Consider the following 19,644-nt stretch of genomic DNA (forward strand, 5'->3'; position numbering starts at 1 on the left):
ACTTAGTAAGAGTCTCCAAGCCTTTAGTGATTAGTCGGCTGAGCAACAAATGAAAGAAAAAAATCACTCTGCTGGAATATGTTTATAAACCTTTGTCATAGTGCATCTCTTGCTTTGTCATTCCTTTTTTTCTTAGAATACTTCCATTTCCCTGGTCTATCTTCTCCTTAGAAGGAGAAAAAAAACCCACAGGACTATGCTTTGTTTATCCCTGTCTTATTTTTTATAGACAAGAGCATCCAATTAAGGAGGAAAATAAATGCCCTACCATTCAGATGACCACTCAAAGTGAACAGTACAAATTCATGAAGGATCTCCTGAGTAGAAGGAGCCACACACAATTTTGTGATTGGTTACAAATGGAAAGTAAATGAAAAGTAAAAGTGCTGGAAAAGACTACACAAAGTCATTTGGTTCGGCCCCTTTTCTTCACTCTTGCTCAGGTTAAGACATGCATAAACTGTGCCTAACTTTAGCAATCAAAGAAACAGGGTGGTGGTTCACAAAGGATTTCTTATTGTAAGAAGAGGTTATAGCTGTAGTCACTACAGTTTGCTTTGAGCAATTCAGTCTCCTCTAGCATGCCCAAATCTGGTTTTATTGCAGCAGGCATGAGCAGTTCCTGTGTGACACTGGCCGAGGTTCTGTGGGCAAAAGGAAGCCCTTTAGAGGAAGAAGATATATGGGCGCTCTTGTACCTGGCCACAGTGCAGCTTCTTGAGGACCTTCAAAAAGGTGAGGTGAAAGTTATCTTCTTCTATCTTCTATTCATTCTTGAGGGCATTTTTTTTTTGACTCAGACAAGAAGCATTGATGGGAGTAATATCATATTTCTAATAAAACTGAGGAATTTTTCAGTGCTGCAGCTATAGTTACTGGTATTGCATGCAGACTGCTGTACCAACATAGAGATCTTCACATAGTGGTAGTGTTAGTTTTTCCCCAAACTATGCATCAGAAATTAATTCATCTAAGGATAACTACAGATGGTTGAACAGGACAGAGGAGTCCTTCTTAAAATCTGAATAACATAAAGCCACACAAAGTGCAGTGACACCTAGGATCATGTCCTTCATATATTGATAAGTGAGAGCAGGACAGGCAAATCCACATGGCTCCTCATTTAGCTAATAGAAACTTTCATGCTTGATGATAATAATGTTACTATCATACAGGCTAGGCAAGTCATTACGATGAATGCTTGTCAGCAGGCCACCACTACCACAGAGCACAAATGAGCAACCTGTCAGCTACATTTTGAGAACTGCTTATGACAATGGATAATTCTTTTGAGGGGACAATGGATGAGATGTGTTCTTACCCCATAAACATGTAAAATCAGAATATGAAATATTGAGAACAAGTGATATAACTTCTGCTATAGCTGGAGGGGGAATTTTTATTACCAACCAGGTTTTTATGGATTGGATCATTATATCAGGGTGAATATACAATCAGTTCTCTATGATCTAGTGATCATCTGCAGGCACTAGAAATATGCTAAGGAATACAGTATAGACATACCCACCTGGATAGATTCAGCTCAGGTTAATCAAGGCTTATTAAGTCAGTGCCAGACAATAAACTAACCCTATGCTCTCCATATCACTGGTTTCCCAAAAGACTTGCTGGATGTCTACTGAATTTCGATAAACAGACAGTATTCCCTCTGCTGCACCAAATAAGTTTAGGGCATCATGATCAGAAGATGAAGAGTAACTTTTTTTTTTAAACTACTTTTTTCCAGGAATGCCATATCCAAATTGCCATAGTTAATGCAGTTTTTCCTCTTTCTAAAGTAAACAGAAATATCTTAGACCATGCCAGTCTTTATCTTATTTTTTTATGAACATTTTAACCAAATCACTTGGATTCTTTGGTCAAATTCACTTAACACATACATATGAGTGCACAGTGTTTGCAGAAGACTGCACATGCTCATGCTTCCATTCCTGCTTCAGACCATACCAGCTTCTGTGGATCTCTGTAGTGCTATTTCTTAGGAGTACTCAGCACTTTACAAGAAGAATCTAGCCCATTACTGAGATGCCTTCCAATAGATTTCTTCTGGAGGCAGCAAGGGCCACCTGTTTCCTAAGGGAGAGGGAGCCAGGAGCCAAGCACAGTAACAAGGCCAGCAGGGCAGGGGCCTCCCCAGCCAGGGCCCAGTCCCACAGTACCTGAGTGAGGTGAGCAGGGCAGGTCCCAGTTTGGCAGCCAGCGTCAACCAAGAATCCAGATCACCAGACAAGTTTTTCATGACAAGGCAGGTCTAAGGTCAAGCCAGGAAGTTGGGTCAGGATCAGGCCTGACAAGGTTAACCAGAGTCAGATGCAAGTCAGTGATCAGCAGGCAAGACCATAGCAACAAGACAAGTCTGAGGTCAAGCCAGGAAGACAGCCCGTCGGCTAGGATCAACAAGCCCCACAGCCAGGCACGAACATAGCTGGGACATAGCTGGAGACAAGCGCTCCTACAGAATAGCTTAGGCAGGACTGAAAGCCTCAGACTGAGCTTAGATGGAGCCACTGGGCCCATGGGCAGGGGGTGTGGATTGAGGCCCCAGGTGAGGCTGGAGGCCCCAGGTGAGGGCCAAGAAGGCCTATTAGTGCCATCAAGGCTCTGGCAGATTTAGGAGTCTACATTTACCATTTCAAGACATTTTTGTTTGAAATATTCTTTCTCTCTCTTTTAATAGAGCTGAGGTGCAGCTAGAAAGCTTGAACGTGAATAATGCTAAAACATCATGGCTGTTTATCGTGTTTGTAGAACTTATTCTAGGTTTTAGTTTGAATAGTTTTTGTATTTGCCTTCTGGTAAAAATTTCCCCAAAGTTCAGGGTAGTTGGAAACAAAACACAGTTGCAAACAAAAACATACTAGACCATAGCTCTGGGATGTTGGAGGTCTTGTTTCCATTGCTACTTCAGCTTCTGTTATACTGGCTGACAATGTGTAGTCATCATAGCCTGCCTCTGCATCAGTTTCTTCATCTGTACAATGGGAATGAAAAGATACTGACTTCTTGGCAAAGTTACCTGGCTTTGTTAGATGAAATGCACTGAAAGAGAGATTACTAAAATGCAGATCTGACTGACTATAAGCAGCACTTGGAACAAAAAAAATCACAAGGAGGAGGTCTGTATCATGGTCATGCAATTTAATGGAAGCTAGCTTTAGCTCTTTTGCAAATGCCAGCTTCAGAGTATTCATACTTCATTTGAAGGAGTGTTATGCTCTTCTGACATCCTCTTGTGTTTTGTGTATAAAAATCTAGTAAAAATCACAAGTTAAAAATCTTAATTTAATTCAGAATCCGCAAATGCAATGTGATTCCACCTTTTCTTAGGCTTCAGAAGTCCACTGAAGTCAGTATATTGCTTCTGTGTGTGAAATGATGTGAGAGAGGGAACAGCTCCTTGACCATCACTACCAGGTGACAAAATCAGCCATGCGTAAATGAACAATGATTTCACTGACTTCTGAGTATTTCTCCAGGAAACACCAGTGATAGATTTGGCTATGTGGTTGAGACTCCAGCAATAAGATTTTCCCAGCACAGTGAATTCAACAGTAACAACTCCATTACCTTCTTTAACATTTTTCAGACCCCACCATCTGTGTGATTTGCCCATGGTCAGTGCTACTGTCTACTGAAGGAAATCTGTCTTTCCAAAACAATGCATCTCAGTCAGAAGTTGTCCCTTTCAGTGCACCAGAATTGCTCCACGGACAAAGTAAAAATAAGCACATTGGACTAACAAAGGTGAGGCATATTTTAAAATAAATCTTGAGAGTACCTCATGAAGACAAACTTGTGGGTTTCAATGCAGCATACCAAGTGTCTACTACTGCCAAACTCCATTTCCAATCACACTAAACAAATTAAGCTACAGTTAGAAAAATTTACATATAACTTGAAGCTCGCCATTAGATTAGAATGAATGTCAACATCAACATCAATCTTGAACATCAGTTCTCAAGGTCTGAAGAAATGTATTATTTGTAAAGGCCCACTGAAAGGAAGAAAAATTTTATGAACGTGAAATTTGACCAGCTATGGTAATGTTAATCCCAGAAGCAGCAGGACTGTAGTATCTACAGAATCAGAGTGGAAACTCACAGTAAATCAGAAATGTGTTCAGCTTTTTTAACCATTTAGTTTTCCTTTCCCTGTCAAATGAGACTCTGGCAAGACAGTAAGATACAACAATCAAGCACTTAAAAGATTTAAATATCACTAGGACCACATCAGTGCACATTTCCCTTTATCCAGGCAGAAAACATTGTAGTTTCAGGCTTCCACATGAATGAGCACTTCAGATGCTATGCAGAAACAAAGTTTTGGAAAGACAGCCCTTATTTCAGTAATCCTCTTCCTGGACATACCCCCTAGTCAGTCCCACAGGTAGGGTTACTGGTTTATTCCCCAATGGGCTTCAAAACTGAGAGAGCGGTTCAACTTTTTTTTCCTACTCATGACTTCCTTGCACAGAGGGCAGCCTGGCTCAGCCCCTCACATTGAGCAATACACCTTGTATGCTATGTAGTCCATGTATGAAGAGTCACTGCTCTACTTTTATGTATGTTCCTTCTAGTCTTTTTTTTTTTTTTAATCAGTTTGGCTCCTGCCATTCTGTGGCTAAAGACTGTCTCAGTCTCTCTAGCAAGACACTTTTCTGTAATTAATGTTTACTGTTTACTTCATAAAGGGTTTCCTTTTTTGTTTTGACAGATGTTGGTGTATTCCTTAGGAATGACCTTCTACTGGTCAGCAGACTATCAGGTTCCTCCAAACCAGGCCAGTAACACCAATATTTTTGTTTTCTTTTATTCTGCCTCATATTGGTAGGTTCAAAGATTGAGAGGCATAATCTGAAATCTCAATAAGAGGGGTTTTGCTTTTGGACCACTAGAAAGAACACAGCTAGTTGGAAAGCTTGTGTCAAGGTCCAGACTTCCACCAAAAATACCAGTTCATCCAAATCAGAAATTTAGTTAGAATTTATTTAGGCCTCATCTCTCTCTCTCTCTCTCTTTTTTTTGAAAAGCAGATTTGTTCCCATTAAGATGAACTGTATCTTTCTTTTAAGAGTGAAGATTACTTGTTCCAAGACAACAATGAGATATTTCCTAATAACATATGTAGGCCTAAAAGACAAAAAAAGTCATGTCTGCATGATTCTGGTGCTGTGTACATATATGCACTTTTTCAAAGAATGGGATGCTAGAATAAAAATTAAAGAAATCTCTTATTCTGGGAAAACTCTACCATTGTCTCTGCTAATTGCAATTTTCTATTTTTTGCTACTCAGTCCTTCAAAGATTTGTGGCATGTATTTTGCTTCATTTGCATATCCATGCCTTTGATTGCCCTTTTCTGATTTGGAAAGCACTAGTTTTTAGCAGACATAACCTCCCTTTCATGGGTATACATGGTTTAAGGGAAAAAAAGCTAAATGACTCTCTAAAAATTAAGTGTCTGGTCTCTCTGGCAACAGTTTTAGCTGGTGTAATTCCTCAACCTTTTGAGGCTAACTCTACCACGTCTTGCTTGCATGAATCTTTAAGATGCACAGTCTTAGCAAAGCTGTGGTGCAGCCTGAGCTGATGACTATCACCAAGAAGCCCTGTATACAGGTTAATAAGTCCCTGTACATGCTGGTTCTTTTCAAGGCCATCCTCCATCCCAGGAGAGGCTCCATTCAGTGCTGCTTTGCTGCCTGTCTGGAATTTTCCCAAAGCCTACGGAAGCCAGTGCCCATTTCCCACCCAGGGTGAAAGGCTTTCAGAAATTCCCATTTACACAGGACTTCAGATCATTGTGAGGTGTCATTTAACATTACCTCCACGTTGACTCAGTCCCTCCAGCTGAGTGACCAACTACACACTCTGCTGCTGACACTATGTGAAGATCTGCCACATAAAAGACTTCCCCTTGAATCAATTCTGGAAGCATGTGAAGCACATCAGAAGGAATCCTATTCCTTGCCAGCAAATGTCTACATAAAGAAAATGGTCCAGCTCGTGCTGGGAAGTGTCAGTGAGGTAGGTACTACTCTACACTCTAAACTTCTCCTTTTCGTTGGTGAGAGAGGTGAGTAGCAACTTGTGATACAAGTGAACAATTGCCTAAAATTAATACTTGTGTCAATTAAGGAAGTGAGATTTGATTCTAATCTTCTAAGCAGCAAATTGCATGGGCCTGTGTAAAAGCAAATGAGGCAAGAAGCCATCTCAGACCATGTTTGCACTTCTAGGAAATGACAGCAACCCAGTTTTTGTACTCACAGTATCTTCATTCTCTTAGATAATGCTTAAACAACCATAACTTTTAAAGAGACTTCATGGTGGCCAAAGGAATGGGCTTCATACAGGAGAAAAAATTTCCCATTGCCACTGTGGCTTTGGACTTTCTTTGTGAAATTCAAAGAAATCACATTTACATCATATAGAGAGTTTCATTCATCTTCCTTAACTGGAGCTGCACATTTAAGATGTAATCAAGCCTGACAATGTGGAGCTATTAATAAGTGAGCATTTGAGTCTTCTTCAAGATCTGAAACGTCAACAAATATTTTTTGTTGATATGCTGAATGAAACTGGAAGAGAACCCATTGCAAATATCTTTTTTTCCCCTTTTTCTGTTTTCAACCAGTATTCATTAATATTCTGAGGTGACCTTTTCCCTTGTACTCTCTAGTATTCTATTTCCCACTGCAATAGGTCCCTTCTTTAAGCACAACTAGCATGAAAGCATTAACCCAGCAAAACTCAGTCCTGTTTTGTGTTAATCTGAGAAGATGAAGTTGCTTACATCAAGCAAACCAGCAGCCTTTGACAAGCTGAGGGCAAGGATCACTTCAGTAAAAGGGTCTGAAGTTCACATATCATATGACATTGACTTGCAGTACCACTGGCTTCTAGGTAGAATGGGCAGTCACTGAAGACAGCACAGCCTCTCAGCTTATCAGAAGTCATGTGATAAGGAAAAGACTGCATGAGAAAACATTGGACATCTCAGCATTGTCCTCCCGGATGAATTTTCACGCCGGTAAGGAAAGACTTCTAATCTGAACTGTCTAATATATAGTTGCAAAGGGCCTTTTCTGAGGTTTTCCCAAGCCAGGTGAATTGTTTAATTTCACGTTGTGGCAATTATATGTAGTGCTGAATAGGATATTTACTGCTTTACATAGAAATGACTTCATAATGCAAAAACTCTGAGGCAAGTCAGCAAGATTTCTGTCCCTTATTTCCTCAAAGGACACCAGTCTGAAGCTGTGAAGCAATGATAATGAATCAGCTCGCACATACTTGAGTCTTAAAGCAGTTTGCATAAAAACTGTGTATATAAAACAAAATTGCTTTTGTACTCTCTGTACTCAAGCGTATTTTCAAAGGTAAAAAGTGGGCTTCTGTGAAGTTATGCTGTTGCCATTTAAAGAGCATATATTCATCCTTCCTATTTGATTATTCCATCAAAAATAAGTGGTTTCTCTTCGATATTTTGTTCCATTTTTCTATTCAAAAGATGCTATATAAATTCACTCTTGGATTGCTGGAATGATTTCAAGATACAAGGCCAAATCCTGCTCACTATATAAACTAAGTAGCATACACTAATTTCACATTTCAGTTGACTAAGATGAAGATTTTATTAGCCCTCACACTAATTCTCTAATTGTAACTAAATACGGACTTCAGGTTCAGGTAAATTGTTTTTACTACGTCTCTAGATTGTGATGTTCACTTCAACAAAAGTCTCATTGGGAGGAGAGTTGACTTCTGGCCTAGGTCCTGCAGACTTTTTTTGGACATGCTCAACATTAGGCACATAAGCAATCCAATCCCTGTTCAGCAAATCACATTTATGTTCCATTAACTTCAGCTGGAATTACACATATATTTAAATGCCTATGGAACATTTCTGTTAGGTACTATTGGTCATAAGAAAAGGAGCTTCTTCTGAACACAGACAAAGCAACTCTCAAATGATACTGGCTCAGCCCCTCATTCAGAGATAGAGCTTGCAGATTCATACTGGTGTAAGCTGGTGAAAACTTGGCTGCTGCCAAAAGGGGTGGTCCCATCTTCAGCTGCCTGTTGGCTACACATTCCTGCCCTTTCCCTTGCACTGGTTCTAGTAAGTATGTATGTGGGGTGATCTCTGTGCTTTCTAGGGAATCACATCACATAACTTATGCTTGCTTAAGGGCTTTAATGAATCAGTATGTTGGTTATACTGAGAAGGAAGTGTGATTTTTTTGAGCCATACATTTCTCGGCAGCATTTTAATTCATTTTTTTTCTCCTAAAAAATGATTACCTTCAGGGATTCTGAAAAAGGACAGAGGAAATGCAATCAAAGTAAAGTTAGGCTGCAACAGAAATGTGTACTTCATAATGATTTGGGATGATGCCTTTTAAAGAAATTTCTGCAGCTGAATCAGGTAGTGGATTGTGTCTTGGCACAGTACACCTAGCACTCAGAAAGAATACTTACAGCTCAAGGTTCTGGGTCTCATAATATACCAAAGGAGAACTTCTTTCTAGGATACCTGCATTTTGCAACCCTTCAGTTGGGCTTGCAAAATGCAATTAATATATTGGACTAGCTTTATTTGGAATGGTCAATGAGAACTATAAGAACTAGTTTGGGTCAGAATAAGATTATGAAAGGGCAGAGTTAGTAGAATGAAGTTACCAAGCTTTCCTGGGTCCTTAAGGAATTGAAGTTAGGCTCTGAAGACATAGAGACACGGACTAAATAAAAGTTAGTCAAGCCAAATGATATTTAAATTATCATGCAAATACATTGATTTAAAACCAAAGTCTATGATTCACTGTATTCCATTCTGTTTCCAGACAAAGGGTCCAGATTAATGAATTACAGTCAGTCAACAGAAGATTACAGACAACTCTCTGTGGACTATAGGGACTCTAATAGTATTTCAGAAAGTACATCTTTGATACTCTCTAACCGTGGACAGAGGAGAGGTAAGGTTTTCCTGAAAGACAGCAGTTATAAATTATCAACTCAGTAATTTTGTCACCTGAAATGTGAGACTACCCACATATGGTCATGTGATAGGTACTCCCAGGCATGTATGGTTATGTGACTAAGGAGGTGTACTTGTGTGAGACTGCAGAGAAGAAAGATCCTTTTACATTGGGTTCCTTTTTACCTGTGTCCTACTACAAGGACATTCATTCCCTGGCTACTATACAGGACCATCACCTCTTTCTTGCTTTATGCCCCCTTGCCAGATGAAGCTCTTCAGCAGATTACAGACAAAACCTGGCAGCATGTCTCTGGCAAACAGGATCTGGGAACAGGTGAGAGGCCAGGGAGTTGTCCCACATACACATAGGATGGCAATGTCACAGCAAGATGGCAGCGCTGAAATCAGCTGAATCTATGAATAATACGAGAGACTTGAATGGTGGGGATTAATGTTTCTTCGAGCAAATTCAAATCCAAGTGGACTAATACAGAAATCTAGTGGAAAAAACAAACAAATCACCCAGTGTTTTGTTTGGTTTTGTTTTGTCCTAGAGCCATTGTATTTTTCCTGGGCTGTGTGTTGTTTTTATTGTGCAAAATGCCAGGTTTCTATACTGCTCTTCTGATTTACCTTGTCTGGACATATCAGGGCTGGAACTTCAGTTCCACTTTCAATCCTTTTATGGCAGGAACAGCATAAAAGCAACTGTGTGGGAGAAGATCTATTCAGTGCAAACACTGTGGTGGACATCAGTCAGGGTCTTTCCCAAGCCGCTTAAATCACTATGTAGGGGGAAACTATTGAAGCAAAGAGGGGATTTCAGCAGAGGAGGAGAAGATGGCAGCTAAGGAGGAGGAAGGGCAGTACTGCTGTGCATGTGTATCTTCATGCTTAAATTGGAATCTGAGCTAGAGATGCCTAGGTAGAGGGTGTTCATGCTGCCTGACAGACTCTCTGTTGCCCTAATGTCATCAGCTTCTCCCAAAAAGCAAAGCTTACCATGCCAGCTCCCCATCCTCAAACTCCCACCCATGTCTGCTCTCCCGTTCCACAGCTGCCCACCTCCCCTCTCCTTTCAACCTTTCTTCCCACTACCCGGCTCACCTCTCCCAAGCCTCCAGATGCACACCCAGATGTACACTCACCACCTGCTGCTCCCAGTGCTCTGCCCAGTGCCGAGGACAGTCACTCCGGCATTTACCTCCTCCTTCTGCCTCCTTTTGCTGCCAGCACCAGCTGCCGTGCTTCTATCCGCCACCAAGGCTGGCCAAACACAGCCTCCGGTAGCTCCCCGTGAGAAACAAAGTCCCAGCTCCTGCCGTGGCAGGGATTCAAACTTGCCCTGTAAACTTTTATACCAGAAACCTATTATGATGCAACAAGACACACACACTGATGCCTTACTTCAGCGATGTCATAAATAACAGGTAACTGCTGGGTTTTCCTCACTTTTCTTTCACTGGGGAGCATTAATTTGGGTTTCTGATTTCCAGCTGCTGATTTCCATGAAATTTGTAGGAAGACATTACCCCCCACTTTCAAATTTGACAGGTTCTAAATTTACTGGGCAAAAATGACAGACAGACAGACAGCATGATCTCAAGGGACTAATTTCCTTAGGAACCGTGGCAAAAAGTTGGGCGCACACTGTTTGATCAAAAGTCTGCCAGGAGATGATTCACGGAGGAAAAGACAACATATCCAGGGAAAAAGTGTATAGAGTACCCTCTCACCCCTCTGCCCAAATGATAAGGAAGGTGAAGGTGCTGGTACAATTGCTGTTGATAATTCCCTCCTGTCAAAGACTTGCTTTTCTAAAGCTCCAGAATTGCATTCAACATCAACAGCAATAAAAGCCTATAACAGATTGCAGCCGCACCTTGTGTGAGACTTGGTGTCAGTCACATACCTAGTGGCATATAGTGAAGGCAGATGCAGGAGACTGTTTCGAAAGTCCTTTTTTTTTAAATCTTGGTCAAAAACTTGACAAAGGCTCATTCCAGCAAATCTGTGCATGTCTCAGTCTCCACTAAGACAGTGGCAGCTGTAGGTACTCAGCATTTTGTAAAACTGAGCTCTAAAAATACAAGAGAAAAAACAGACTGTATGAACTTGTTTGCCACACACATTCTTTCACTAGATAATATATTAGAAGAACACATTCTTCTCCTAAAAGACATATTACCACCTGGAAGAGCACCATTATCAAGGGAGATCAGCATCTCTATCCAAACTGTACTCGGGAAGTTCATTTAATATATAATAAATTAATCATCTACAGGACCAACTTCTTTGAGAGCCACATGTCAACCTTAAATGCCAGGAATGTGTTGGATTTGTAATCAAAACATGGCAGTCTGGCCACTAAAACTAGCCAACTTGTCCCACTGCCATGACAGCTGAGACTGAGAAAGCTAAGGGGAATTTTACATCCTTGTCAAAATATATATATACAGTTATGTGAAACTTACAGTGTGAGAGGAGAGTTTTGCAGGGCTTTCTCATTAAAAAGCATTACGAACATGCAGTTTCAGAATATAGAACTGAATCTTAACTTTTGTAACTACCCCTCACTATCTGGCTTATCTCACAGTCTCACATTTTGTCACTACCAAATTAGTGAGGAACTAAAAGAGCTTGTCTACTATAGCACCATCTACAGCTTGAAAAAAATGTTTTTAAATTGTTATTTATTCTTTATAGTTACATATTTTATGTTTTCTGCATATTTTACTAATGTAACTGTAGATTCCCTAGGTTTTTAAATTTCAGTTGGTAGTTGTTATACTGGAATTCAGTGCTATATTTTTGTGTTGGAATTCGGAGTGAGATGTTAGGATGTAGTTCATGAACACTTTTTCTGGAAAAATTTTGGTCTAAATGATTCCTTCCCCAGTAGCTCAACTTATCATCTCTATAATTTTGCCTATGTAAAACTTTGACAGGCAATTCTTTAAATAAGATCAATGAAATGATCCAAGCAAAGAAAAAATTAAGTCCTTTCCCCCTTCTCTGAAGGCTTTAAAACAACTTTGCTGCTAGAAAAAATGTTCATGGAACTACAATTTGAATAACTACTTCTGGTTCTACCTCCAAGTTTCAGCTTTTGTATATTTGGAGGAAGCAATGCCTATCCCTTCTCTAGCAGCAGAGCTGACTGAAGGTGAAAAAAATATTCAAATCTTATTTGCTAATGACTCACAAACCATTCCTATATCCCCATCAGATTTTTACGATGTAGAAACACTCACAAAATAGTTAAGTACCAAATAACCAGTGGAATATTTACAAACAGTTTTCATTTCAGTGATTTTATATCCTAGTCTGATTAACCAGGGAAGTCACATGACATTTTTTCCTTGATTTTATGCCTGGAAACAGAAGAACAAGGAGCATTAAATATAACTTATGAAGAGCAAAAGCTGTTTCACAACCCCCATATATGTATGGAAATAACAGACGTTGTACATATGTAGCTAATCTCCAAACTACGTTCATGTGAAGGCTTGTGAAGAGGGAATAACAATAACTACAGAACTGGGGATGCTGCTGGTGTAGTATTCATTTAGCCCTACCAAGCAGTCATTTATCATGCCCAAACAAGGACGCAAGAGAGGAAGTAGCCAGTCAAAATTTTCTCCTTGTTGTAATTGTCCTAGGACGTAGCGCTGAGTGCTGCTATGATTGCTTCAGTCATGCTATTCATTTCAGCCATGTTACTCATTTCAGGGAGATCCCCACCCTCGCACAGGTCATGGGATCCCATCCTCAGTGAATCAAGGACACAAAGTAGCTACAAACTCTTCATAAACAGGTAATTGAAACGTGTATTCCTAAAAGATGGAAACTTTTTTATTACCCAGTGGAGCATAGAGATGTAGCGTGGCCATGTCATTATGGGAAAATGCCTGGATCACCATCTGAATCTGTCACCTCTTATCATAACAGGCACTGTTTATGTAAAGCTAGAGTGCATCCAGACTCAGTTTGGCCCCAAGCAAAATTGTCCTAATGCTTTAGTGAGGGAAATGGAGCCTGGGCCAACAACAATCCCTTCAAAACAAGTGCACCAAAGTCTTCCATCTTCACTCTCTTATCACTGTGTCCTGCCAGATGTCACTGCCCTCCAAAGAGCTGGCACAGCTATCACATAGGTGCCCCTAGCATGTTTCAGTCAAAATCAGACCGGTGAACAACAGCAGCTAACCTGGCTCGCTGTGACTGAAACAGCTGGGAAGCAGCTCTACAGAGAGCATAGGAGGGAATAATTTGAGGACACAATTTCCATAGAGGGGGGGTAATAAGAAGGTATGGACAGTCACTGCCTTTACTGGCATGGCAATTTGCAGAGTCAATATTTGTCTACATTCAGATTTTGGGTCAGGGTCTGCATCTTGTACTGCTGTTATACTAGCAGAGACCTGATTTATTCTGGAGTGGTTCTGACAGCCCATGTACGTGATCCATAATATTCAGTGGAATATTTGCATTTCCATCTCAGCTCTTAAACTGATTTGCCTCATTTGTTTCAACCATACCCAGCCCCGCACCACTAGTTTACCGAAGAGTTATAGGTAACCCAGGGATGCAAGCAGTAAAAAAAACTCTGGTCTGTCATGAGGATTAGCCTCATTTCAGCCATGGAAGTATAACAGCAGCCCTGGACACAGACAAGGGAAACTGAGACTCACACAACTGATGCTAACTCCTTCACAAAAGCCAGGTAAACTCCACTCCTGCCAAAAAAAGAGTTGTCTAGAGTAAGTGTTAGCATAGTGCAGCTGAAATCACAACTGTTTCCAAATGAAGAAGAAATGTTAAGTACTGTTAGCCTCTAGGCATCACAAAGACCAGAATCTCACAGATAAGCACCATGTAATCCCTGCAGACATCCCATTTAAACTGAGTTCTTGACCCAGTTAAACAGGAGTTTCTTCTTTTAACCATGACATGAGTAATTCAGGCCCACAGGAAGTGCTCCATTTAGATCAATTACCAATTAAATGTGTCCCAAGTAAACTGTTTGAACTTCCTGATAAGTCGGCCACAGTGATCTGAGCCATGTGAGATACCCCAGTATACCTTGAAAATTCCAACAAGAAACAACTGCCAGCAGGAGGCAGGACAGTAGCAGCTTTTCTGAAGAAATAACTGTCTGTCTGTCACAAACACACACACACACATATATATGCTTATATAGATATCTATATACACACACATACTCATATACCTATATGTGTGTGTGTGTGTATAGACATCTATATAAGCATCACACACCTGGCAATGATATCAGTAAGAGAAATTTTATTTTATTACTTTCTCATGGGGAAAGAAAGTCTTCTTAATACTGAACCTTGGGTTTTCAGCTCATAATATTTTTATACCCACAAAAGTCACTTTACGTCGTTTTAGGCATGTTTTTTAGTTAAAAGATCTTTCTGAGGTTGCATTCATGGAAACAGAAATACCTACATACCTTTATACACAAAGGAATGCAAGCTACTTCTAGTAACTTTGTTAAAAACCTTTTGAAACTCCCTGAATGAATTTCCTGAAGCAACTCTCTAATATGCACAAGAGAAGGATGAAACCTTGGGATAACAAAAAAGCTTCCTTGTGACTTTGCCATTTCTTAAAAATACAATTAATCAAAATCTATGTCAACAAAACCTTTCCGAATCTACCATACATTCATTCTTTCCTCACTGATGAGTATATATTGTATTATAAGTTTATTCTAAGCCTGCATTTGTCTGCTCATGTGGAGAACATCATTACTTTATGTGTTGAAAATACAGTAAAAACACAGTTTTCTGAACTGAGCGCTCACACTAATCTTTCTTTTAATTAAACTGAAAATTCCCTCAGCTCCCTAAGACATTAATTTATTCTAACGAATTCATATTCAATTGATCTAGTTACCCTTCCTGGAAACATTCCGAATAATGTAGCAGCGAATGTTAGTGTTTTCTGAGGCTTTTTTGTGACCCCACTGTAGAAAATAATAACTGAGAAATTGACTCCAGCCTGTAGAATTCTCTGAAAGGCCCCGGCTGAAGTCTCTGCCTAGTGAGTTCGCCAGACTTGCACCAGACTGAGCTGGCTCACAAGTACTCTTTTTGTATAAAGGGTATTTAAAATTTATTTATAAAGGATGTCAGTAAAATTATCTCTGTTGAATTCTTTTTCTGTAAGTATAACATTATATAATAGCTTGTAAATGCTATTGTCCGGGATTCCATAAGATCACGGTACTCAATTTACCTTAAGATCTTTGTCTTCAACTCTATGTTGTTTTGGATACACAACTGGATATATCACTCACTATGACATCTCCTTTGAAGGTCGGTCAGTGCTGTAGAGGAAATCCCTAGTGGAGCTCAGAAGAACAGCAAACACAGCCTGCTGAGTTTGGGCTCCACCTTCTCCGTGTCTACAAAGGACTACACAGCAGCTGCTGCATCACAGAAATGTTTGTTCCAAAGGGAGGAAAAGGTAACTAATGAAAATGCATAACCTGATTTCAAAATGTAAATATCACTAATGAAAAACCTCTCATCCAGTTGTCAGCCACCAATGATGTGCATATTGGCTACGGAGTCATGTCATTAGATGGGTTTCCTAAAATGACAGACTCCAAAGTAGGCATGAGCCAGTTGTGATAAACAGCTCAGAACCGAAGGCAATGAAAGCTCTTGTACAAACAGAATGAGCAAAAGCTTAGGACTGAACCCTCTGTGACCTACATGTGTGATTTCTGCAAGCAGCAAACACCATATGGAGTGTTTTGATCAACTACCTTGACAGAAACTTCAGCACAGCAAAGTTACAGAGAGCCTGAACCCAAACCCTTGCTTGTCAATGATGATCAAAGGACTTAGATTTGTTTTACAGTGTATGCCTCGATAGAAAGCATAGGCTAGCAGTGAGTGTGCCAAACCAATGGCTCACCTAAGGGTCTATTTCTAGCTGCTGAGTTGCTGTAGAACATTTTTGTGGTTTTCCTCTCTGTTAAATGGGAAGGAAAACGCTTCTTTGGCAGCCAGATCACAAAAATCCAGAAATATCGTAATCACGGAAAACTCCACAATGCAGCTGCCCATGGTATGCCCTCTCTTGTGGAAAAGAGAAGGGCCAGGTTTCAGGCTCGTGAGTACTTTCACCTGTGCCAAGTTCACAAGCTCACATGCACAGACACACACAGACCCTTTTGATATTTTATCTAGGTTGTTTTTGTTTGCATAATACAGCCGCAAACAATCCTAGCAATCACACTTCTGGGGAGTGAGGAAAACGACTTCTATTTTAGTTTCCTTTTTCCAGGGCATTTTATTTTTTACGGCAGTTTTGCTCTTCAAACAATCTCCCTCTCCAGTTTCAGCCCAAGTGAATCATACTTGCATGCTCCCTTGCTGCTGCTGCTGCTATCATTATTATTTCAGTATTTCAAATCAGTGCCCCTCTACATTCTCCAGTACTTCACATTCTCTCCCGTCTCAAGACCAACCACTGGCAGAACTTTGAAGACCAAGAGTTTCAGTTAGATATTCTGAAAAAAATGTTTTTATATATAGATTTAGTTTTTAATTGTGTTACAGTTTTTCACTGGAATAATAATTAGCTTCCTCAAAAGGAGTCCAACAACTGTTAAAAGAAAGTGCATTGTGAGAGACAGAAAAAAACTAAGGCACAGCAGGGCAAATAATGATTTCTTTGCTGTTATTTTTAATATGGCAGTACTAGGATCACCAGTCATTCACCAGGTCCCAGTTGTGCTAGGCACTGAACAGGCACAGAACAAAAGATATGAAAGTTTTTATGCTTCTTTGGCCATTACTCTGGACCGACATTTCTACGATAAATCAACTCCACATCTGTAGTTCTTTAATGCTATACAAAATGCTGCAATGGGTCATTTCTAGGCCCCCTCCTCCCTACTTGATGACCCTCTGCCAGGGACCATATGGAGGGTGGCACAGAACAAGCTAGCTCTGCTGTATTCCCACACTGGAGGAAATCCTCAGAATATTTTTATGACTTCCTAACTCCTCTTTATACCATTGGGGGAATCAGAGGCAGATGCTGCAGGAGACAGGCTTTGGACCTTATTATTCGAAGTCTGAGAAAGTTCATCATCAAAACAGGGGTTTACATGTAAAAGAGGATATATGGGAGGTGTGATAGGACCCATGCTATGGAAATCCCTGTGGGAAAGGACTTACCCTCAGCATAGCTATGGATGGAGGAAAGGCAGGAATGGTTGACCCCCATATGGGTAAAGTTACAGTTGATTTTCATTAGTGGTGGTCTGTGTCATGAAGTTTCAGTTTTTGCTGTATTCATCCATCATTTGATGTCATTTTTTTTCCTTCTCTAAAAAGAAAACATGCTCCTTTCAGTCTGAGTGACTGCTGTCATGATGACAAGAAGAAGAAAATGAAGTAGAGGTCTCTATGAATGTATGCATTCCCCTCCCCAACCCCTCCCTCATGACAGACTGATGTAACTCAGAAGAAAATGGCTGTATGCAGCACAGAGTGGAGTTATTCAAAAAACAGACAGATGCACAGTACGAAGTTATCATGTAGTCATAGCTGCATGCATTACAGAAGGAGTGCATAGAATGTAGGCTCTGGGCTGGACCAGGCTAGAATTAAGAAGTAATTGTAAAGGGGACATGTGGTGTAAGGGCTGGGTTTTGTCAGATTCATCTGGTTTTAGATCCCTCAAGCAGACTGAAATGACTGCAGCAGAGAGGGGAACAGGTAATGGTCTGCAAGTGGTAAGATGTGGATTCTTCCAGCCATTCTACATGAATTAGTCCCTTGACCCATTTAGATCTTTTTCTGAGAAAATTTATGATTTGTTTCATAATACCAGTATCGTGCTGCCAAGACACAATGTAGTTTTATATCGTGAATAAAGAGGGACTAGCAGAAGGAGTTAAAGACACAATGGTCAGATGATACAGGGGAGTAAAGGTTTACAGAGGACAGGGCTATGACCTTTGAGACTCTCTACAGTGCATCTTTTTTTTTTTAATTTTGCCTTTTTATTGCATCAGGAACTTTTCTAATTTGCTGTACTCTGTTTTGCAACTGCCAGAGCCTGGTCTTTAAATTATTACTGCTCAAAATAGCAAGCTCTTCTTTATATTGTGTCTTCCTGACATTTCTAATTCATGCTTCTGGCTTATTTGAGAAGGTCTAGCTAAGATTGCCTTTAATCATTCTGTATTCACTGACATTTAATAATTCTGATAGTTGACAGAATATCAGCAATTGGCTGCAAAATTGGTGTTCATCATGTTGGTGAATTTAAAAAAGTTTCCTGAGCTGGATGTCTGCACCTAGTAATTGTTTGGTGCTTCAAGATTTCCGTATCATTAGCCTGAAAAGGAAGACAGTGTAGTTTAACATTTAGAACATAGAATGCTTTTTTATTCACAGCTCTACCACTGACTTACTGTGGTACATGGGAGAGTTACACGTTCTGCACATCAAACCATCCACTGGCTGGGTGGCTACACTTAGCATAGCATTGAACCAAAGCCAGTAAGTCCTGGGAAAGGCAGCCTAAGTAATATTCTCCACAGGGATGATAAAAGATGTCTTCTACAGAATTTACTGGAAGCTCTAGAACTTTGACATTTTTTAAATACAAATCAGTGTTATTCCCTCAAATGTAATTTCACAAATTGTCAAATCACTTGTACTGAAACTTACAAAAAAATTAAACTTGAGGTGGATGTTCAGAAAGAAAAAAATCATCTTGTGCTCTTAAGGTTTGTTGAAGCTAAAGCAAAAGAAAACAAGATCTGCTAACAACAAATATCAGGCAATCTTCGCCACAGGGAGCAGAAGCAATTCTGCATTTTAGTCTGATTTCCTACAGAAGCCAGGCTTATGAAATCACAGCGGTGTATATGTATGTATGTATGTATGTATGTCTGGGATTTTCCTCATAGTAACCTGGGAATGAAAAGTTTTTTTAGCCACATCTGAGAAAGGGGAAAAGGTCTCAGAAGAAAGTTTTTATAAGTGTCATGAAAATAGGTGACTTGTAAAAGAAATGGACCTTGTAAGTGCATTGACAGAAGAAAAGGCTACAGCATGAGCTCACTCCTAACTGGACCCCAGAAAGTCCACACAGGAGAAAGCCCAAACAGAGAGAAGTCTCCAGTCAGCATGTGCACCTTATTAGATATTGAAGTCAATTAGCCACAGCATGCAGATCAATGGGAAATAGGTTTCATTGGTTCTGGTGTTTGGGATCTTCTTAACATTAAGGAGATGTTTATTAAATCTCTAAATTTCCTCCTCACAGTTTTCAGGTCCAGAATTTATTATTTTGTCTAGTGAACCACCAGTGACCTTAGAGCTGCCTGGATCAATTGTAGTAAGTATGACCATTAAGAATTTAGAACTAACCTAGTGACCTTTAAGTTGGGGCCCTATAAATTGCATCAGAATCCCACCCCAGGCTTCTTGTCATGTCCTCCTTCCAAGCCAAGTTAGGGTTCTTGCAGAGATAGTGAGACTCGAAAAGGAGACCATTTAATTCTCAGTGCTGCATAGCTATCTCTGTTGCTGAGATCAGTGTGAAAATGGCTTAATTTATCCTTCTCAGCTAAGAAAG

At 40.1% G+C, this 19,644-nt stretch overlaps 1 protein-coding gene across 1 annotated transcript in view; it reads left to right on the top strand.

Moving 5' to 3' along the window:
* The first annotated feature begins 611 nt into the window (after positions 1–611).
* The window catches only part of FRMPD2 (FERM and PDZ domain containing 2), a 70,669-nt gene continuing 51,636 nt past the window's right edge, over positions 612–19,644 (top strand). The window contains exons 1-9 of the mRNA XM_026061310.1: positions 612–735; positions 3,608–3,765; positions 4,735–4,800; positions 5,862–6,047; positions 6,927–7,053; positions 8,867–8,998; positions 12,736–12,820; positions 15,351–15,501; positions 19,333–19,404. Coding sequence (XP_025917095.1) covers positions 612–735; positions 3,608–3,765; positions 4,735–4,800; positions 5,862–6,047; positions 6,927–7,053; positions 8,867–8,998; positions 12,736–12,820; positions 15,351–15,501; positions 19,333–19,404 — 1,101 coding nt within the window. The remainder of the gene's footprint in view (positions 736–3,607; positions 3,766–4,734; positions 4,801–5,861; positions 6,048–6,926; positions 7,054–8,866; positions 8,999–12,735; positions 12,821–15,350; positions 15,502–19,332; positions 19,405–19,644) is intronic.

The sequence above is a fragment of the Apteryx rowi genome, unplaced genomic scaffold, assembly GCF_003343035.1.
Source record: "Apteryx rowi isolate R43461 unplaced genomic scaffold, aptRow1 scaffold_18, whole genome shotgun sequence".
Classification (NCBI taxonomy): Eukaryota; Metazoa; Chordata; class Aves; order Apterygiformes; family Apterygidae; genus Apteryx; species Apteryx rowi.